The sequence below is a fragment of the Podarcis raffonei genome, chromosome 6, assembly GCF_027172205.1.
Source record: "Podarcis raffonei isolate rPodRaf1 chromosome 6, rPodRaf1.pri, whole genome shotgun sequence".
NCBI lineage: Eukaryota > Metazoa > Chordata > Lepidosauria > Squamata > Lacertidae > Podarcis > Podarcis raffonei.
In genome coordinates, this window is record NC_070607.1 from 25,381,996 (window position 1) to 25,404,983 (window position 22,988).

At 40.3% G+C, this 22,988-nt stretch overlaps 1 protein-coding gene across 6 annotated transcripts in view; it reads left to right on the top strand.

Moving 5' to 3' along the window:
* PTBP2 (polypyrimidine tract binding protein 2) overlaps positions 1–11,896 on the top strand; it is a 51,425-nt gene extending 39,529 nt beyond the window's left edge. For 2 of the 6 annotated variants that reach the window (XM_053391706.1, XM_053391710.1), the window contains exons 8-14: positions 2,270–2,465; positions 6,739–6,893; positions 8,360–8,393; positions 8,807–8,899; positions 9,725–9,941; positions 10,039–10,116; positions 10,239–11,896. In XM_053391706.1, coding sequence (XP_053247681.1) covers positions 2,270–2,465; positions 6,739–6,893; positions 8,360–8,393; positions 8,807–8,899; positions 9,725–9,941; positions 10,039–10,116; positions 10,239–10,371 — 906 coding nt within the window. In that variant the 3' untranslated portion in view covers positions 10,372–11,896. The remainder of the gene's footprint in view (positions 1–2,269; positions 2,466–6,738; positions 6,894–8,359; positions 8,394–8,806; positions 8,900–9,724; positions 9,942–10,038; positions 10,117–10,238) is intronic. The other 4 variants (XM_053391708.1, XM_053391711.1, XM_053391707.1 and 1 more) reach the window with 3 other exon arrangements.
* Positions 11,897–22,988: the final 11,092 nt, after the last annotated feature.

The window sequence follows — 22,988 nt, forward strand, 5'->3', positions numbered from 1 at the left end:
CTCTTTATAGGGAATCGGAATGTGGCCTTCAAAGAAATTGAAGGCTCAATAAGGAAGTTTAAAGAGCAATTTGAGAAAATCAAGCACCTAGATGAAGTAGCATTTCCTAAGGAGTCTGATGAAAATAGCCTTGTCAACATCACTGTTGGCTATGAAGTGCCTATGATGTTCAGACTTGCTATTCAGGTTGAAAAAGTGAATTCTGGCATAAAATGATTCTCTTTATTTCACATTGGCTCACGTTGGGTTATTTCTCTATCAGACTGTTGTTATTGTAGCTGAAGCATCTGAAGTTGCCATTGCCTTAAAATTTCTGCTTTTGCAAAACACACCGAGTTATAAATAAGCTCTTCTATGCATACCATCATGGTGGATAAACATTGGCTTTTAAGATCAAGCGTGCAAGTAATTTGTATATACATATAAGATCAGATGTCTCCATCAAAAATAACCAGCAATACATTAAAATCTGGATTTAACAGAAACATGTGTTAGTTTACTCCTACTTTTAATCTGCTCAATTAATTGGAAACTCTTCCTTAATCAAAAAGTTTTAAAGTGATCAGTTTGATTAATCGGCTATATGTTGCAGCACAGCTTATTGCCAATTAATTCTGAAAGAAAGGCCTTGATTAGTTCTCTTCACAAGAATATTGTCAAACTGACAAGTGTTGCAACATTGTTGTGTGTTACTTTGTTTTCAGATAAACACATTCCTCGATCTAGTCACTCTGTTCTCGGTTTCAATGTGCCTGGAGGACAGTGCCATTTCATTTTTTTAGTACACCTGCTGTCCATATACTTTGACATTGCTTGGTGTTTCTTGACTGAGGTGGTGATAAGATACTGTTGAAGACGGGAGAGAGATGAGAGAGAAATTTGAGAAGAGGTGTGAGACAGGGAAAAGCGTTATCACCACAGCTATTCATAGTGTCAGAGCTTGTGTTCCATAGGTTGGATTGGTTTCCTTGAGGTCTCAAAACAGATGGCAAATGTTTGCATCATCTAAGAGATGCTAATTATGTGCGTGCATGCTGTGAGATGCTTTTATGGATGCTCATTTAGAGCCACTTGTGAGCTCAAGTTTTTCTTGTTTCCTCATTTTTGAAGTTGGAAAGGAACTTCTATATTTATTTTTACAATTTAATAGGGAACATGACAACATAACATATATTTTATGCTTTTGTGCCTGTATGGTATCTGTTCGAGCTTATTTTGGGGGCATGTTTTTTCATACTTATAATATACATTATATTGAAGCCTTGCAGGAGTTAGATATGAAAAGATGATCAGTTTCTGTCCTTAAAACTACTGTCATCCAGCTGTGCCATTGGGTGTTTCACTCACCTGGAAGGCTTGCATTGATACCCCATTTCATTTCATCTGAGGGAAGGAATAGGTCTATCTGTAGTAGCTATGTTCACCTCTGTTTCAGTGGAAAGTATGATCACTGAAGTTTAGATTTGAGGAAGGAAATACCTGTTTTGAACTTTGTAACTGACACCAGTTGCTGGAAGCTGCAGGAGGGGAGAGTGTTCTTGTGCTCGGGGCCTGCTTACATGTTTTCCATAGGCATCAGGTTGGCCGCTGTGAGCCCAAACCTGATCCCGGGCCATGCACATCAGAGCCCAAACCAAGCCCGGGGCACCCAGGCCAGAACCCAGGCCTAGGCTGCCTGTGCCAGAGCCCGAACCCAAGCCCAGGCCAGCTGCATCCAGGCTGCCCGCACCCAAGTCCAAACCCAGGCCACCCTTGCCAGAACGCAAGCCCAAACCGCCCGCATCAGAACCCAAACCTAAGTCCAGGCTTCCCACGCCAGAGACTGAACCTGAGCCCGGGCCACCTGAGTCCCTGTGCATTCACCGTCCATGTATAAGACAACCCTCAAATTTTTACTAATTATTTTTAGCAAAAACCATTGTCTTATACACAGAAAAATACGGTAATTCTAGTTCCAGTGGTTTTAGTAAAATTTCTAGAATAGCTAGGCTAACCAGTCTGTAATTTCCTGGCTCTCTTTTTACCTTACATCCCCGCTTTTTGTAAAATAAAAAATAATACAAAGTTAAACCAGCTGTATCAGCATTATCTAGCTGATAATGTCCAACTACTATTGAATATAATATTTGATAGTTTCCAGTTCCATATATGCGGTGGTGCATTTTAAACATTTTCATATTAATTTCAGTGGATGTATGGGTATATATGTTTAAACCTCAACTGTAACATCTGTCATGTGAACTTCATTAATATTTTCCTATTTTTCTAGGCGTTAGATGGTCAGAATATTTATAATGCCTGTTGTACCTTACGGATTGATTTTTCCAAATTGGTCAACTTGAATGTAAAGTATAATAATGATAAAAGTAGGGATTATACTCGCCCTGACCTTCCCTCTGGTGATGGCCAACCAGCTTTGGATCCTGCTATTGCTGCTGCCTTTGCAAAGGAGACCTCTCTTCTAGGTATGATTTTGTTTCTTTCTCCATTCTCATTATTTACAATGTCTTCTAAGATAGTATCTGCAGATTGTATTAACTTTTTATCCATGCAATCATTAATGAGAATACTGAATAAAGTAGACCCTGAGCTCTGAAGAATAGGTCTGTTGATTATTACTTTCAATAAACTTTTCTTCCCTTTCAACAAATTCTGTTCACATTAGCTGATTCCTCACTCCTTTTTAACCTGCATCCCTCCCAGTCTTTTAGTTTGAGTACCTGCTACTGAAGCTAACAGGGCTTCTTTTATTCCATTTCTTTACTACGTATGTTTTATATTCATTGGGTACCCCCCAGAACCTATAAAATGAATCTTAATACATGTGCTATTTCATGTAAGGCCTTTTCTAGTATTATTGGATGGGGATTGCTTGGCCCCACATAGTTGAGAGCAAGAGCACCTGGCTTTTCCTCAATCTCAGATGCATTAACTCCTATATCGCTACGGTTCCTCTTTTATGAAAACTGAAGCAATGTGGTCTTCTCATCACAGAACTGATGAAACCTTACTGCTTCAGACATGACTTTAAACCTTCTCTGTGTATAGCATTTGCTCTACCGTTAAGTTATGGCCACTCTCATGTCATTTACTGCCAGGTTTACAGTCTCTATATATGTATTACAGTGAAGCTCAGTGGCATATCAAGGCATTTTTAATAAGTTTGAAAATGTAATTCTTATGTTTACTTCTTTCCATATGTTCTTGCTGCAGAGTTGAGAATTATTTCTCATTTTCCTTTTGCTTACCTCTCTGTGGTGTAAGCAGTGGGGTGGGGGCAACCTTGTTGCTGAAATCATATTACTCTTTCCCTTCATTGGGGCAACACATTGTATTGTCGAAAGACAATTAAATTTACTTTTTGCTTTGTGCTGATGAATATTGCTTCAAGGGGAAATGCACTGAACTGTGAGTATGGCTATAGGTGATTATGCATGCAATTTGATTCTGTTTATTTTGTTTATCAGCCAGGCCCCATTAAATATAGAAGCAAGAATGTTCTCTTGAGAAATACTTAGGTGCACATGAGCTAGTGATTTTCCTGACCGTGTGAAGTTTAGATACAATCCCTCATTTTAAGAAACCCCCAACAATTTTGGGACTCTGGTGTCCATGTCTGCTATCTCCTGATGTAACATAATATTCAGAACTAGTGCAGTGCTATTCATACTTCCTCTTAACTTTCATTCTTTAATGCATCTGAGGTATATACAATCTGGTCCTATTTCTGGGTCTTTCTGAGTGTCCAGGATTAAAAGGTTGAAGTTTAATGAATATCATTGGCCCAGATGTATACGTATGATGTGTTTCCTCATACAATTTTTTCTTCTACAAAAGGATAAATGCTTATTAAAAAGGATGGCCAATTTACAAATAGAAAAACTCACTTTCAATCTATTAGGAGAAGTGCTTGATTTCTATTGATGATATAAAATTTGTACTCTATTAAAGAAAATTGGATGAGGAGAAATGCCAGAAGTTCACTATGTCTATTTGTGTATCTTAAGAGCAATAACATGATGGTGGTGACTTAATTTAACCCAGGGGATGGGTTGGGAATTAAAAGTTCGCAAATTTAAAACTGAAGATTCATTTGAGTCATTTCTGTCTGCATTTGGATACTTTCACCAGAATTCACTCCTGTATTTTCTGTGAATAAGCCAATTGCTGTCAGGCTTCTCTGTGAGTCCTTATGCTACAAGTAATACCTAGTTGTAAGAAAGAATTAGCGTTGAATTGGCTTTAGTAAATTTATTCAACATGGTTAAAAACAATGGATATCAGCATGTAGCAAATCAATACATAAAACAACAACAGCATCCACAAAAAACCCAACTTTATCAGCAAACCAAAGAGGCACAATTTAAAAAATAATAATAAATTGCTTACTAACATAAAGCCTTGGTACACCTGGATCATATTTCATTAGATACATGGGAGAAAAGGGAAGCCATAACCTGGTGCCTGTGAGAAAAGGAAAGTGTTGGCGCTAGACCAGTGTGGCTGGAAAGATGCTGTCATGATAGTAGTTGCAAAATGTGTGTGCTTCCTCTGATGCTGTGGAGGTAGCATGCCTCTGAATACCAGTTGTTAGGAACACCAGTAGACAGTGTGTTGTTGCACTTCCATTCTGCTTGTGAACTTCACATAAGGATCTAGTTGGCCACTGGGAGCAGTAGGGTTCTTCTTAAGTTTTTATGTTTGAATTTTAAAGAATGAATTCATAACGCGAGAAATGTGGTTCAGAAAGTTTTGCCTACGTATAGCTTCCTTAAGGAAATACTATGTGTAAAAGGAGTGGAGGCTGTGCCTATATCTTGTGTAATGTTTATATGTGTTTGCTCTTCTCCGGCAAACATTTAGTAGAAATGGGAGGAAAAACAAAAACATTTTAAGCAATAAAATTAGGAGTATGGCAGAGAGTTGAAAAAGAGTAACTTTTAGAGGGTAGATAATTTTCAATAAAACTATAAGACTTTTTTTAGCACCCTTTCATACAATCATAGTGGCTGAAAAGGGATTTTTTTTTAAATGACTTTAAAATGAAAAGGGTAATAGTGCTAAAGGCTGAGATCATTATCACCTTTGAGTGAGTTTTTTGGGGGGAAATGCTTTGTATTCACTCACTACAGAACAGCAGAGTGCTTAAAGAGGAAGATTAAGAGTAATTTAAAGCAGTCTTCCAAAAAAAGCACCACCCTTTAAATTACCCCCTTTAAACATCCTCACAAGTCACAGTAGCTTCCAGGATCTCCCAGCCACAATGAAGGTGGTAATATTCTTCCAAACTACACCTTGAGCTAGGAGAGCTCTTGGTAAGGGAGAACTGGGTGAATCATTGGGTGAAGCTGACTGTACTCCGCTTTCTTGTGAGTTGATGGAGCAGAGGAATGACAACAGCTGCAACTGGGTTTTTTTAAGCTAGAAATGGTCTGTTCTCGGAACAAGCACACATTCTTTATATGGAAGCTTTAATGTTCCAGGTTTTGTTTTGGTTTTTTTTTTTGCAAAAAGCTTGTTTTGTTAATTTTTAAAACATCCTTAGGCGAGGTGAGTGCTGTAGATGGCATTGTACACCTAGTAGCTCTTTAGCAGCTACAGCGCCGCTACAGGGTGTTCTCCCATTAATCCCCAAAGGTTTCAGCTTATACTACATGCACATTTTTCAATTAATCTCTGCAGCATTGAATAATTATTTATTTAGACTGTATTGAACAACCAGCTCTTATAAGACCTTAGGTACACGTGACTTCTACATCCGGCACAGGTGGCTTGTGAATAAAGGATTCTGGGAAAGGTGTGTCAAGGTGTTACTTGTTGCTCCTATCTACAGCATTTTCTTTTAGAAGTTGTGGTTTCTGTGTTAAGAGGAGTGACTGTCTAGACTTCAGATTTGGTGCTTTGTGGCTCTGGGCCTTTTCTCTAACTGTATATCGTTGCAAGAAGTTGTGATGATTTCAGTGGTAGGAGGAATGATGTTCCTCACAGGATTTAGACTCAAGATTTAGACCCATCAGAAGTCAAGGAGATAAAGAACTACACAGCTTTTAGAAGACATTTGCTGAAGGCAGCCCTATATTGGGTAGTTTTTAATGTTTGATGTTTTATTTTGTTTTTCTATGCGCTGGAAGCTGTCCAGAGTGGCTGGGGAAACCCAGCCGGGTGCGCAGGGTATCAATAATAAATTTATTATTATTACTATTATTTGATGGTTTTTGGCTATAAGCCTCCCTCACCATCTGTAGATATTTGCAAAATATCAAAGGAGCAGGTCAGATGTATTTCTCTTGTCTTTGTTTTCTTATAGTTAAAGACATGTTGGAGGCACGCCTTATTGAGTAGCTGAACTTGAAAGTGCTTGACCCATTTATTTAGTGTGACTTGTTTTCATGTGCCATTGAAGCTGCCATAGATTTCTGATGGGTAAATTAAGCACAAACACCTTCAGTGAGCTATTTCTTACAGGATAGTGTTTGTGTTAACTGAAATGGTAAGCTAAGGACTGATAGGGAGGAAATGCAAGGTTCTGTGTCGCGTGCTAGTGAAGTAGTAACGAGGTTTTCGCTCTCAGGATTCTTTGGAACATTGGTTTGTCATCAAGAAGCGGAATTCCACATAGGTCAACCTACAAATGGATAGATCTGGACAAAGGCGCAAAACCAACACAACACTTCTAAATTAGATTATATTGGAACGACTTGTGTGTGTTTCGTAAAATATGCTTTATTTTAAAATTAGGGCTTCCTGTTGCAGCTGTTCCAGGAGCGCTGAGTCCATTGGGGATTCCAAATGCTGCTGCTGCTGCTGCCGCGGCAGCTGCCGGCCGTGTGGGTATGCCTGGAGTTTCAGCTGGTGGCAACACAGTCCTCCTGGTTAGCAATTTAAATGAAGAGGTCAGTGAACCTACTTGTTCACCCTTCTTTTTTTCCCTTTACCATGCTTCATTTTGTAAACTGCTTAAGTGCTTCTTTATCTTGAGCTTGCTTTTACTTTTTTTATTTATTAAGATCTGTGGCTCCCCTCCCCATGCTACTCAAGGTTGTTTTACAACTAGATTCCAATAAATTGTTTCTGTTATAGTTAAATACTTCTGTTTTCCTAGGTAGCCAGCATCTTTTAAAATACCCTTTGCTATTCGGCTACCTATTTTTCCTAAGAAAAATATGGTAAATATTGCATGTTCTGGATGCCTTTTAGTTTATTTTTCCAAGTACCTATGTGTTCCATTTTGTAAATTGGTTCTTAAGAAAACTGCTGTTCTGTTTTGCCTGAGCTAATTATTTGCTTGTTCATTTCATGCTTACATGTCATTGCATTTTTGTAGTATTAATTTGTGAACAGCTCTAACACATTTTTCTTTGAAGGTTCTCCCAAAGATCTTGCTGCAGCACTCTTCAATCTCTCTTAGTAATTTTATCTTTCCTTCACAGTTTTTATTCATCTTTTCTCCTAAAAACAACAACAACACTTTACTTCAATACTTCTTTAACTCTGAAATCGAAGAGGTTTTCTTTAGTTTTGCATTTTATCATCTTGTACCTTTACTTTGACTTGCTGTGAAAGCTGGTATGAAATGTGGGATAGTTTGTATCCGTTTGTCTCCTTTGAATATGTGTTTCATTTTTTTTATTGGCCTCTTTTTAAATATGAGCCATTATGCTTTTCTCATTTTTGTCATTTACACTCTTGCACATTAAAATGCTTGGATCAGAGTGCCATTTTGAAAAACTCCTGCCTGCATTTCATAACCAGCCATGCTTATGCAGTTAAAGTTTAGAGTTGGGCTTGTTTTTGTTTTAAGTTTCTATTGCATGGATTTTTCTTTTCTTTTCACATTCAGATGAGACGTAATTTACTGTTTGATATGGATGTACTTTACCCATATTTTGTCTTGGGTGACTACATTTTACTCAGTTTTCTTGTACAATACATAAACCAACCATTTTCTGACCAAATTCCTGCATTTCCTATGTACTGACCTATATTTTATTTTTTTTTGTTCCCCACTTCCTTATTTTTCTTCTGCATTGCTGTTTCCCTTCCCCATTTCATCCTTCTCCCTTTGTTCTCACCTACCCTTTCCCTGTCTCTTCCCAAATTCCCACGCCCTTCCCTGTCTTCTCCTCTGCCTACCTTGTCTACACCCCCTGTCTCCATTCCCCTATGTTCATGCTTCTGTGCTTGAACAAAATGTTCCTCGGACCAACTTGCCCCAATTAACCGCCTTGAACCATGATCCATGACCACCTCACCATTCTGCGGGAACCACCCTTCGTTATGGATGATCTGTTCATCTCCGCTCTTCCTCGACTCTTCTCTCTTCTTGTCTTATGCTGCTTGCTCTTCTCTCCTTCTAAAGATGGTTACGCCCCAAAGTCTGTTTACCCTCTTCGGTATGTTATCGTTAGCACTATACTTTTATTATTGATTTAATTATTTGTTTCACCTTAATTCTTATTTGTAGCTAGCACTTTGGCTTTAAAGTTGAATAGTAAATCTTTTGCTATTTTTCTTTTGCTGTTTTTAAAGCTCTCCATAGATGCAATTTTTTCTTTTAATGCATGCTTTTTTATTTTGCATGATCTTTAATTTAATATCATTCACATAGCTTTGAGGGTTTATCAAAAAAATGTCTTCTTTTTCAAAATTCACCTATTCAAAATCTTGTTCTTCTTTATTCATTTGTGTGAATGTTGGGAGAAGTGAGAGACATGTTCCGAATGTTTCATTGATATGTCAAAATGTGCTATTCAGCTATCCTTAAAAACGTTGTTTCTTTTGGATTTACTTCTCTGGTTCTAAAAAGGTGTTTATGGGGATGTGCAGCGTGTGAAGATTTTATACAATAAGAAAGACAGTGCTCTTATACAGATGGCTGATGGAAACCAATCACAGCTCGGTGAGATTAGTGGGTTTTTCTCTCTCTTATTTGCCACTTAAACGTTAGTTTTCAGTGTCCTTCAAGCCATGTTTAAATTTCAGCGTTTGCTTCTAATCTTTCTAAAATCTGAGATTGTGTAGGAAGAATGTTTTTTCCCTCAGATCACAACTTCTTACACTGCTTTGGAAATCTGATCCTGAAGTTCCCCTTGCTTTTGAGTGGCTTGCTAGGCCAGAGAGTTCCTTGTTATTAACACAAGCTTCTTTTGTGAATACCATGTTTGGGATTCAAAGAGCCCTGTGTACACATAAAATGCTTGCTTGCTTGCTTGCACATGTGGAAGGTTGAAGCTTTCTCCCTTCCTTGTATATCTCCCTAGTCACATCAAATATAACTGCATCTTAAGGCATAGCTTTTGGGAAGGGGGGGGCGGGTGTGAGAGTCTTGAAAAACCTGGTGCATGTGGAGCTCAATGTGTATGGCCTTTTGGATACTTGCGCATAAACTTAACATATGTCTGAAGAAAATAAAGCCCTATTGAAATCATAATTTGTATTAATTCAATGACCATAATAATGACTTACTAGAGTCTGGCAATGTATGAAAAAGTAATTTATTTATTGCTTTGCTGGGCACATTTGCAATATAAGCACAGCTTTTAGATTAGCTGTCAGTTAGATTTAGACTGAAAGATTTCCAGATAGCAATAATAGCTAAATTTGTCAATTTATCGAAAGAAAATTGCCATCAAATGCTCCACCCCAAACACTGAACAGATTAGAAATTACAACACTGAATTCAATAGAAGAAACGCTGAAATGAATAATTGGTTTTGTTTTCCAGCCATGAGCCATCTGAACGGACAGAAAATGTATGGAAAGATTATTCGCGTGACTCTTTCCAAACACCAGACAGTTCAGCTACCTCGAGAAGGGCTTGATGACCAAGGACTGACTAAAGACTTTGGCAATTCACCTCTTCATCGCTTCAAGAAGCCTGGGTCAAAAAACTTTCAGAATATTTTCCCTCCATCTGCAACTCTTCATTTATCCAATATCCCGTAAGTGTGGGGAACACGGCTGAAAGATTCATACAAGATCCAAACGTTAGCTTCTAATCGTCTCTCTCTTCTCCCCTTTGTCCCCCTTTTTGTTTAGACCATCAGTATCTGAAGATGACCTACGCATGCTGTTTGCCAATACTGGGGGAACTGTGAAAGCATTTAAATTTTTTCAGTAAGCATGTTTTCTTTGAAACTTCATTTAAAACGAGAGAACAGCTGCCTTTGGTAAGAACAAGGTTTATGTTACAATTTTCTAGTGCTGTTTTGGTATCTAATTTTATTGCTTTGTTCCAGAAGAGATCACAAGATGGCTCTCCTTCAGATGTCAACAGTAGAAGAAGCTATCCAGGCTTTGATTGATCTGCATAATTACAATCTTGGAGAAAATCATCATCTGAGAGTTTCTTTTTCCAAATCAACCATTTGAAGTGCGAGATCAAAATAATAAGGTTGTATCACGTTGTTTAGTGTTGTCATCTATGACTGTTCGGGAAAGCGGGGACCAGAGATGGACATCTGTTTTTCATGCTGTTACCATTCCTTGATTGTTTATGTATAAATGAAAACAAAAAAAGGATTTACAAGGAAGAAGCAGTGGTATTATCTGCTGGTTTTGCATATGTTTATGAAAGGATTTTGTTTAAAAAGGGATTCTGAGGAAATCCCATAGTTTTTCAACTTAGTTAACATACGTGCCTTAAAAAAGGAAAACCTAGAGTTGCTAGAATTGCATTTACTAGTTTAAAAAATTGGTTGTCTGGGGCACATTGTTACATGGGAATTAATGGGTGCAATCCAGTAAACATTAGGTTTGCCTACATCCCATTGAAATCTATTGATTTTTAAAGCATTGATTTCAGAGGGACATCGCTGCACCTAACTTTTGCAGGATTATGCCAAATGTGTATTAGGCAGGAGTGTGTAAAAAGGGTTAAGCTTTGTTTCTCCTGCTTGGAATTTATTGGCTTTCATGAATCTTTTTTTTTTAATGAAATATGTTGCGTTACTTTAAGAGAGATGCAGCACATTTGACTTGTGCTTCTCTCTTGTCTGTTTCTTTTTTAATTAAGTAAAATGGCCTTGTGTATTCCAGATTTAGTTTGGTCAAGGATATAGGCATAAGTCAGAGTTAACAAGATGCAGAGAAATAATTTCTTTTAAAGACAGGATGATTATTTTGTTTGGGGTTTGTTAGTTAGTTTGTTTTACCCCTCGGGCTTTGAGCCTCTGTGGGGAAAGCATTGTTAAGTCTTAACCTTTTTTGTACACACACTCTGGGGGCGTATCATATAAATGTTGGCACTAAGTAATGTCTTGTTTGTGGCTGAATATTTTTTGTAGATGTTTTTTGAAGTTGACATGACTTATGTGCATTTAAATATATATTGCCATTTTTAGTTAGTAATTACAATTTGAAATATGGTTGTGGATTTCTGAGCATGTGCAGACCGGTCTAGCTAGTTCAGGAGTTGGTGCATGTATTTCAAGGATGAAGAAAGTGTATTGCAAACTTTTGCAGGAAGATTAATAATTTTTGTGGCAGTTTTCTTTATAAAACAAAAACAAAACTGACAACCAGGTGGGACCAAAGTTTATGTGCCTTTAGTCTTAATTTACCTTGCATTGTAATATTCAGTTTTAATAAATCTCTTCAAAATATTTTGTATCTAGAAATGGATCTGACTTTACTATAAACATGACTCAGAATCTACAGGAAAAATTAATTAATTTGAAAGCAGTTCCTCTGTCAGTCCGAACTGTTGTCTTGATTCTGTTCAAATGACCAATACTTTTTGCAATTGATGTACTTAGTTCCAAGAGTCATAGATTCTGTTATCTATGTAGAAAAAGGTCATGTATATTTTCTATTAGTTGAGTTTTTACATCTTTAGAAATGTAATATTTCAGTATAGTTTGAAAGCGGCACAATTAAAAATTAATTTTCTAACAAAGTTGGGAGGTTTGATGGTTGTTTAATTTCTTCTTATGTGTACGCTGCTTGCCTCTGTAGCATGCTCAATAAACACTTCTGTAGCTCTGTATTCACCTCTTCTGTCTTTCTCTGCTGCCTTTTCTCTCTTTTCTTCTTTGTTTTCCACTTCCACTGTGCTTCTGAATTCATGTTTATTCTCTGCCAGGGTGGGAAAAGCATAATAATCTGATTTTTATAATTGTCTGGATTTATACAATATGAAAATCAAATGCTACGGAAAATGTAGCATCTCTTAAAGTGTATATATTTCACCAATTTAAGATTGTAAATGCTTTGTTGAAGCACATATGAAAATCGATATTAAACATTTCCCACCCTGTTATATAACCTACAGCTTTAAAGACATAATTTTTATTGTAGCTTGTAAGTTCTATCTTTTCTGTTTTTTAAATAGATTTATGCACTAATTGACCTTTCAGGTTTGCCATGCTTTTGCTGCAGTTTCATCTTCCATTTTCTGTGTCTGCTAAACAAATTTCCACTAATCATAAGATAACCTTCATGGGCTCAAAGCAAAATAGCCAACTTGCTCATACAGAAATTTAGCAATGGCTGTGTTCAAGATACAAAGAAGGGGTGGGAGGGGGATGGAAGGAAATGGTTGCGGGGACACGTCATCAACACCATGCTCTAAACCGTGCTGAAAAGATTAGTCTGACTTTTTCAGGAAAAAAAACTGGCATCAAATACAGACTTAACTTCTTATATGTTCAAACTATAAATGCCACTACACATTTCTTCCATTTACTGTAACTTCAGCTGAACAGTTTAGTAATTCCAGTTTGAACTTCATGTTCTTTAGGATAACATCACCCGTGTTTAAAACACACACATCAATGATGGTTGCTGATTGATTTCAGTAGGGTCTACCTTGGACTAGTCTGCTGATTTTCAGCCATCATCTGTATATTGGTCACAATATGTTGATAATTTGGACCTTGTTATCTTAATTCCATGTACTTTGTTAATGGGTCATGTTTCATTATAGTGAAAACAACACAGCGCAGACTCATTACATTTAATTGCTGCTTACTTGCGTGACAACATTAACACGTTGTAGGTTCTGGTCCTGCTTGATCTCAGAGTACACAGATTAGGAGACAGGTAGGCCAAGTATTCTACCAATAGTGAAGAGAACCCTCCCTTGCAGTAACAAAAAGTGTGTGTGTAACCTCAATCCTCACATCTAAATACATGTGTGTTAAGTTGTGTGCTTGTGTTGTTTTAGACATTTTATTCCTCCTGATCTTTGGAAAATCTCTAGGCAGCTTACAATACAAAAACGGACATTATAGTGCAAGAAGCAGAGTACAAAAGATGTTCACTACCATGCAATGCAGCTTCCACACACTATTATGCCAGAGATGAGTATAGCTGCTTTAGGAAAAAAGCTAAAAGTCGCACTAGATAGGAATGAATCTTTGCACCCACATAAAGGGCATCTTAACTTTACAGCATATGATTTGCTGGTGAACCCATTACATTTACTCTGCAATATTTTTGTCATACAAGTCACTCAGAAGTGTGAAACTTGAAACATACCTTGCCAGATCTGGAGAGATGGACTTGAGGATTGAAAAGAAGAGGATTTTGGCTTCCTTCAACATGTCTTTTTTATTCCTGATTCTTCAGGAACAAAATGTCTTATGTTAGAATTTTTTTCCATTAAGTTCAACATTAAGCTTTCTTGATATTTAAGAACAAGGTTGGCTAGAACAGTACATTTTTTGTTTTCCAGGAAAGCTGGGATTTTGAGAATTTTTGCAAACCCACAATGACTTGTAGAAAAATATCTCAGTGGCTACAATTTACTAATCCTTGCTTTAAAGCAGGAGTTATAAGCTGACAGTGTTTTTTAAAATTTTTAGTTGTTGACATTGAGTGACTCATCTCTTCATTTTGTTCATTATGGGTCTGTTAAAAGTTCACAAAATTAATAAGCAATTGGTACGATGCCTTTGTCAGGTGACATGCAAATGATGTGAATGTCATTTGCAAAGCCAGGTGAGCTTTTTAAAAATGTAAATAACTTCAGATACCATGGGTTTAGTTGATGAAGAGCAAATGTACCGTTGAATGATTTATTAGAATCATTTTTCCTGATTAGTAATTGCATCAAATTTTTCATTTTGGAGTTGCACATTATTCGGAGGGTGTTTTTCTGTGCAACAGCAACATATTTCTGAACATCTATCAAATTTCTAATAAGCACTTGAACATTATTAGTCATATCTGGCATTTACTAGAATTCGTTATTGGATCTCTTTTTGTATAGAATTGGAAGCCTGGATTCAGGTTCATGCATACAAATCCATACAATGAGTTCTTCCACATTGAATTAAGCATTGGGCAGTGTTTAGAGTTTGGATCATTCACTTGACATTGATGTCAGGGAGAAACTCCATCTCTGCTAACATTGGGTTCCATATATGTCAATCTGTCTTTGGAACCCTACCAATGTATCTGTGCCAAAACAGACATTACAGAGAACATTTATTCTTGCTGAGTCACCTCTACCTACAAGATCTAGATTAACTTTTCCTTTATCCTGATGTCATTATGATGTGTATGTCTCTGACATCATATATATGACACCTTCCTCCAAAACTCCTAAAGACAACCACCAACAGCTTCATATAGATGTTAAATGGCATTGCTGGAAGAATAGTTCCCTGTGGAACCCATTAGAAGAAATCCCAGGCGGCAGATGAGCCCTCACTCATTTCTCCTTTCTGAACATGGGCCTGAACAATGGAGCCATTATAATATGCTGCCTTTGATACCAGTCCAACTGAGCTAGTGCAGGAAGATAACCATGGTCAATGGTATCAAAAACTGCTGAGAGATTGAACAGAAGTAGCAGGGTTGCACTACTCTTGTCTCACATGATAACAGTCATCCATCAGGGCAACCATCAGATTGTCATAATCAGCCTCTTCCAGGAATATCTGTAGCTGCTCCACAACCACCTTCTCCACCACCTTTGCCAAGAAAGGGGCATTCAAGACTGGGTCCAGTTATTAGAGCAAATTACACTCCACTGGGCCAAGTGTGGGATTTTTAAGGGTAGACTAATTCCTCTTTTTGGGACGCGGGTGGCGCTGTGGGTAAAACCTCAGTGCCTAGGACTTGCCGATCGTCAGGTTGGCGGTTCAAATCCCCGCGGCGGAGTGCGCTCCCGTTGCTCGATCCCAGCGCCTGCCAACCTAGCAGTTCGAAAGCACCCCCGGGTGCAAGTAGATAAATAGGGACCACTTACTAGCGGGAAGGTAAACGGCGTTCCGTGTGCTGCGCTGGCTCGCCAGATCCAGCTTGTCACGCTGGCCACGTGACCTGGAAGTGTCTGCGGACAGTGCTGGCTCCCGGCCTATAGAGTGAGATGAGCACACAACCCTAGAGTCTGGCAAGACTGGCCCGTACGGGCAGGGGTACCTTTACCTTTTAATTCCTCTTTTAGGGATATAGGTGGCGCTATGGGTTAAACCACTGAGCCTAGGGCTTGCCAATCAGAAGGTCGGCTGTTTGAATCCCTGCGATGGGGTGAGCTCCCGTTGCTTGGTCCCTGCTCCTGCCAACCTAGCAGTTCAAAAGCACGTCAAAGTGCAAGTAGATAAATAGGTACCGCTCCGGCAGGAAGGTAAACGGCGTTTCTGTGCTTCTCTGGTTTGCCAGAAGCTGCTTCGTCATGCTGGCCACATGACCCGGAAGCTGTACGCCGGCTCCCTCGGCCAATAAAGCGAAATGACCGCCGCAACCCCAGAGTCGGTCACGACTCTGGTCCTGGGTCCCTTTACCTTTACCTAGTTCCTCTTTAAGGGCCGCATGCAACCCTATATCACACAAAGATAGGTTTACCGCACCTGTGGACCCATTTTGTCACCCCGCTCTTGGCTAGCTTTAAAAAGGCAGGATGGACAAGGCTCTGATGGGCAGGTGGTCGTTTCTGCATCATGGTTTGTGTAGAAATAGATATTGTCAAGATATCAGATTGCAGAGGAGCTTAAAGTAGATGCAAGGGGAAGCTTAGTTCTGCCATTTTTGGTGATTCCACTCTGTTCGTAGTGAGTTCTGCCCTCTGGTACGCTTTTGAAATACAAGGTTTAAGGCAGGGATAGGGCACCCTAGGTTCAAGAGCAAAACGCAGTCCTCCAGGCCCCTCTGTCCGACTCTCAGGACTTTGCCCAGCTGCATTGTATCCTTGAGTTCTGATAATGCTTTCTTGCATGCTGGGAGAAAGATAGGGTTGGAGGCGAGCAGGAAGAAGGCCTACTGCACAAAGATCACTCTCCACTTTACCTCTATTCCGACACATTAACGGCATGTGGTCCTTGGAAGGTTGGCTCAAAGGGCTGAAGAAGATTCCCCATCTCTAGTTTAAGGGGAAAGATTGAGGCACTCATTGTTCATAACTTACCCAACCAAAATCCTAAACTTGATGTACATCCCAGTAAAAAGCTCGTTGAAGAATCTCCCTCTGGCAGGGGAATTGTTAAAGGTAAGCAACTGTTTACTTGCTGTATATAGCTTTTTCAATGAAATGTCAGATCATCTTCTAGATCCTTCCAAAATTTTACAGTCAATTGGAAGTTTTTCAATTATTAGAAGCAATAGGCAAAAGGAATAAGCACCCAGAATGAAGAAATATTTTAGTACGTGGCCTAGATCTGGTTCATCTCTTGCGCCTTGGGTAAAACACTCGGGTGTCACCTTACTGCTTTAATGAAATCTTGCAGCTCTCATATAGTGAGAAAATAATAAGGTAAGCAAGTTTATTCCCCTCACTGGAAATTAGATATTTCAGGCATGAGACTTAGTAGTAGATATTCAGCCTCAGGGAAATGTCTGGTATAAAAGTATAGATTTTTAACATTAAGTGGGGAACAAGGAATAGATACCCAAGATACTTTTATAGTAAGCAAACAAGACTAAACAGCTGTCTGCTTTTAATCTGGATGCCTTGAATCCATTTGTGCTGTATTATGCAGCCAACTATTGTCTGTACAATTATGCTAAGTTGTATCATGCACATTGTGTGTGTGTGTGTGTGTGTGTGTGTGTGTGTGTGTTTAAGATGCATACTTTGCACACTGGTGTTTCTTGTTTTTAAGAGCGAAAACAGTGTCGATAATGGACTGTCCGCTTTGGGGAGTTAAAATGTTGCACTTGGATCTGAAGACAACTGCAGAAAGATTCCTTCTATTTTCCAATTTTCTGGTTTGAGTTCCACTGCTTGTATAGTCAAAAGGCACCACAAATGCACAAGAGGGATGTATTAGCAGGGGTGGGGGAGCCCCAAGCTTTGTAATAACAACAACAAAAACTTTTCTGGGGGGAACCCTAAAGGAGGAGATCTCCTGAGCTATGTCCTTTTTCACAAGCATTTGTTCTATATCCATAACGCTTAATAGGTAAAGGTAAAGGGACCCCTGACCATTAGGTCCAGTCGTGGCCGACTCTGGGGTTGCGCCGCTCATCCCGCTTTATTGGTTGAGGGAGCCGGCGTACAGCTTCCGGGTCGTGGCCAGCATGACTAAGCCGCTTCTGGCGAACCAGAGCAACACACGGAAACACCGTTTACCTTCCCGCCAGAGCGGTACTTATTTATCTACTTGCACTTTGATGTGCTTTCGAACTGCTAGGTGGGCAGGAGCAGGGACCGAGCAACGGGAGCTCACCCCGTCGCGGGGATTCAAACCGCCGACCTTCTGATCGGCAAGCCCTAGGCTCTGTGGTTTAACCCACAGCGCCACCCGCATCCCTTTATAACACTTTGTAACGAGGTGGTGAGACTGCTAAATGTTTCACCTGCTAAAATATCAAATACAGATTTCTTATTTTTACTTAGAAAAACGTGTTAACTATAAGTAAACCTATTACGAACTTGGATCCTAGTGTCATGTTATTTACAGGGTATTTCTTGATGGTACCAAATCCTGAGTCACGAGCAGATTGTGTTGTCACCTCAATTCACATTGTGAGCATCTCTGTGTATGTGTGCATACTGTAAGCTGTTTTGCAATACTGTGAATCATGCATTTCTTGACTCTGGAGAATTGGCTCATATATTTTATCCTGACAAGAGAATAGTCTCTTCCAGCTACCTAGGGCTCTATATGCTTACCAGGAAGTGCGTTCCACTGAACTTAGTAGAACTTAGCTCATTCTTCTGCCCTTTCCACTTTCCATAGAATTGGAAGGGACTACAAGGATCATCTAGTTCAACCCCCTGCAATGCAGGAATCTTTTGTCCAATGTGGGGCTCAAACCCATGATGCTGAGATTAAGAGTCACACCCTATTGACTGAGCTACTCCGGTTATGCTATCCAAGCACATAGAATAATAAAATTGTAGAGTTGGAAGGGATCCCAAGGGTCATGTAGTCCAACCCTCTGCAGTCCCGGAATCATCTTCAAGCTTCTTTTTTATATTTAAAAAAACACCACCAGAAACAAAAAACATGCTTTTTGCCCCAGGATAGCATAGCAAAACAGTACAAGTTATTTTTTCTTTGAGTACAAAATTCCTATTAGAGCTACAAATGTGAATATCCTGAAAGCATCAGTGTTGTTTTTGTAGTTAATAATTTGCTGGGATTGCCAGGAGCCGTTTGGAGGGACTAATAATCTCTAAATGCACTGTGACTACCAAATTGCAGCCCAAAGAGAAGTTGTGGTCTTTTAGCAGCACTGGAAGTAAATACAGCCACTTCCACTAGGTCTATTCATTCAAGCTGCCTGCTTTTCTTTCCTCCTTCCTTCCTTCCTTCCTTCCTTCCTTCCTTCCTTCCTTTCTTTCTTTCACTATTTGGGACAAGGGGGAAATAAGACAAGGGATGAGCCAAATCATGCCCCCCCACATTTTCCTGTGGAAGGTGATTGGTGCTCTGCAGGTTGCTATGGCCTGGCAAACCCTAGCTGCATTCCAGTACTTCTTTTGCATACGCCTCATAAACTGCAGCACCTAAAAGCAACTGTGTAGCCTGGAGAGGAGGGAAATAATGCACCTTCAAAGGCAGCTAATTAACACTCCTGGAGGAAAACACACTTATCGCAGCGTTCAAAAGCAGCGAGCACGTATGAATAGTGAACTTATTAACCTGTGGAGAGGGCACAGTGGCCAGAACAGAATACAATTAGTGTCCCTGTAGCTATAAACACGATTCAACCAGCATGACTAGAAAACACCAGGGCGATTGCATAAATGCAGAAGGGGAAGCTATAATCCAGGAATCTCTTAAAAGGAGAAATATGCTCTGAAGTCAGTAACGGGCACACCTACCCGTTTTAGCGATGTTTGGGGCGGACGACTCTCATTTTGCAAATTTTATCGTATTTGTTAGTTGCCTGACACAGGGCGGTCTTTAGGTGACATGCAATTGAGGTTTAAAACTTCACATTTCATCAAATGCCTGGGTGTCAATATTGGCACCAGACAGTCCTCACATTCCACAGACAAGGGGACCACAACAAAACAAACCCTCTCCCTAGTTGTCATTCTCCGAGCCTCCCTTGGCGTGGCCATATGGTTTCAGATGGAGCTCATAAGGCCTGGCTATGTTCTTGTTGGGAGAGATGGTTAGACTACTTAGAATCATAAAATTGTAGAGTTGGAAGGGACCACAAGGGTCATCTTTTGCCCAATGAGAGGCTTGAACCCCCAAACCTGAGATTAAGAGCCTCATGCTCTACCGACTAATGCCTATCAGCACTTTGGCCACTGACAGAGGAAAGCCCAGATGAACCCTCAAGCTCCAAGTCTGGTCCTTCAGGGAGAGTCTGACCCTGTCTGGAACAGCCAACTCCACTCCTATGAACATGGAAGATAGGGCTAAATCTTGCCTAGAAATCACCCCCTGTCTCAAGGTCCGATCCCCTGTTTTAAAGAAAAAGCATGAGATTCAGGCCTTTCTAGACCAAGGATGAACATGTGGCTCTCCAGATGTTGGACTTCAAATACCTTCCGCTCCAGCCAGTATGCAGTGGCCAAGGATTTGGGGAGTCCAGCAACATCTGAAAGAGCAGCAGATTCCCCATCCCTGTTGTAGACTGTACCATGTGTCCCCAGATGTTGTTAGGCTACAACTCCATCATATGCCCACTGGTCCTGCTAACTAGGAATGATGGCAGTTGTACTCTTAACAACAGGCTTCCTCAAACTCAGCCCTCCAGATGTTTTTGGCCTACAACTCCCATGATCCCTAGCTAGCAGGACCAGTGGTCAGGGATGATGGGAATTGTAGTCTCAAAACATCTGGAGGGCTGAGTTTGAGGAAGCCTGCTTAACAACATATGGGGGGCTCAAGGTCATGAAACACTGCTCTAGAACGTTGGGCTGTTAATAAAGAGAGGCCCTAGCCCAGATTTCGCTTCCAAGTGCTGGCTTTTTTCTATGCAAGAAAAGAACATTCAAAAGACCACCATTTGTGTTCTGTAGCATCAGAAGCCCCCAGGCCACGTTGGGGGTTTTTTCCTGATTAGTTGTCTACAATGACTCCTACTGAATCCAACCAATGGTCTGTCTGATCTAATGTGGTTGGTGCTGACTAGTTTTGGCTTTTCATATCTTAGGGTTTCCCAACTCTGTTCTATTTTATCCTTTAGCTGGAGATGCTGAGATTTTGATTAGGAGGCCTTCTACAAAAAGCATGTGGGTTAGCACTGAGCTGTGCACTCCTGTTTTCTTGAATGTTTGTATGTTTCAAGCCTGAGCGCTGGCATGAACAGCTGACTATGGTGCTAAGCTGCTCTAAATCCCGATCTTGACAGCTGGTTCCAGTGTTAAAACTCAGAAAGCTCTGAACCGGACACATCTATCACTTTTTTGTTTTTGTTTTAAGCAACTTGTTCCATTTGCAGTATCATCACATGTGAAGCCACTCCAAAAAACCCCAACAAAACTATAAACAAGGACATGTAGGCTCGTGCTTCCTGTTCCTCTATATATTCTATTTCATGAAAAATAAAACATTTGCATCACGCTTTGGACAAATTACCCCAACAGTGTTTGCTTGCCAAAAAGGAGATCCGTGAAAATTCAAATTTGGGTGTAATAAAGATGGGCAGGAGACTGGATGTACAGTCGTACCTCCGTTTACGTAACCCTCTGGTTACATAAACCGGGGTGTGCATGTGGCAAGCCTGGAAGAATTTTACTGGGCTTCTGCCCCGTGTGCATGCGCAGAAGTCGTCTGCACATGCGCAGAAGCAGTGCACAGGTTGTGGAAACCTCAGGATCTGACCGGACCTCCGGAACGGATCCTGTCCGCAACTGGCGGTACCACTATATTTGCACAAAACGTTGCATATTCTGCCTTGGTTCTCAGTTAAAGAGTTAAAACTGTATTTGGGCAGTACATATTCAGGTTCTTCACAAAACACAATCCAGAAAACTAGATGTTCTAGTATAGCTTTCTTCCTGTTTTTGGTATGCTTCAATCTTATGAGTCCCTTTCCATCCTTCTGAATTGATGCTGCCACAGAATAGTTACCTCAAGTTCAACCAATTTGTCCCTGGCTATTTGGAGGAGCACAATATGAGTAGATTCCCCACCCCTCCACCCCCATTTTAGCAAGCAGATTTACACAGTCAGAAGCAACACTTAAGATGCAGTAGGTACTTGCCGCTGACATCAGAAAATGTCAAGTTCATCAGGCATGTTAAAGAGAAGAAAGACTATTTTAAGCCTTAAAAAATTAAATCGGATCCTACTTATTTCATAGCAGCAGTACACAGATTTGATTTTTGCTGTTGATTTGCAAAGAACAAGCAAGTAGCGTTTTCACCAAGCAAGCAAAATGTAGGGTCTATTCCATGGATGGAGGAGAAAGAGGAGGGAGAGGATCCTAGTGAGGGGTGTAGCCAGGACTGGGGCACACTGGGGCAAGCTGGGGGTGGGGAAGGAGAGGTTGGATGGGGGTCAGGAACCAGAGCAGCAGGACCCATCACCAGAGCCAGAGGGCCCCCTGTTTCCATGAACATGGTGGCCTCTGAGGCATAAGGAGCAGCAGGAGGGACGCTCTAGGAATCAGAGGCAGGCAAGGCCCACAGCCCAGCTCTCTAGCTGGCCAGGTGAGACTCACTAGCTCTGGAAGGAGGGAAGAAGGTTTGGAACAGGTGATTTTCACATGCCTCATCAAGCCCAGATGCTGCAATCAGCATGGAAATTCCAAAAGGAAGCAGAGCTGAGGTGCTGTGTCTTCTCAGCTGCCCATACTTTTAGGCCTTGGCTTGGATGCTCCATGATTTCTGTGGGACTGTGCTTTGGTTTGGACACTGGACACCAGGATTGACCCTCGCCTGGGGTCTCAACATACTGATTTGCTGTCAGGTAGGCCAAGGGTTCAGGAGAACTTGCTTGTTTCCTTCACTATGTTGCCACCCAGTAAACATTTGAATGGAACCAGTTCACAATATGCCAGTTAAGTGTACTGAGCATTAGAAATTGCTTGTTTTGTTTTTAAAGCAGCTAATGTAATTCTAATGGGAGTGATGAAACTTGAAAGGAACAATGGGCAAGGGTTTGAATAAACATGTGGTTGATGGTGTTAATTGTCATAATATTGGTCATCTCTGATTCACCAGGCAATGATCTACAAAAGGTATTTTTAATGATGTGGTTGTAGTGGAACATTCTGAATAAGAATAGCTCTGTTCCACACCGGTTGAAGATAACTTCAGCTTGGACTGTGGAGAAGAACAATTAGATCTAGGTCAGGAGTCAGCAAACTTTTTCAGCAGGGGGCCGGTCCACTGTCCCTCAGACCTTGCTGAGGGCCGGACTATTTTTTTTTTTTTTGGGGGGGGGGAGGTGAACAAATTTCTATACTCCACAAATAACCCAGAGATGTGCTTTAAATAAAAGCACACATTCTACTCGAGCAGAAACACCAGGCAGACCCCACAAATAACCCAGAGACGCATTTTAAATAAAAGCACACATTCTACTCATGTAGAAACACGCTGATTCTCGGACCTTCCACGAGCCAGATTTAGAAGGTGATTGGGCCAGATCTGGCCCCAGGGCCTTAGTATGCCTACCCATGATCTAGGT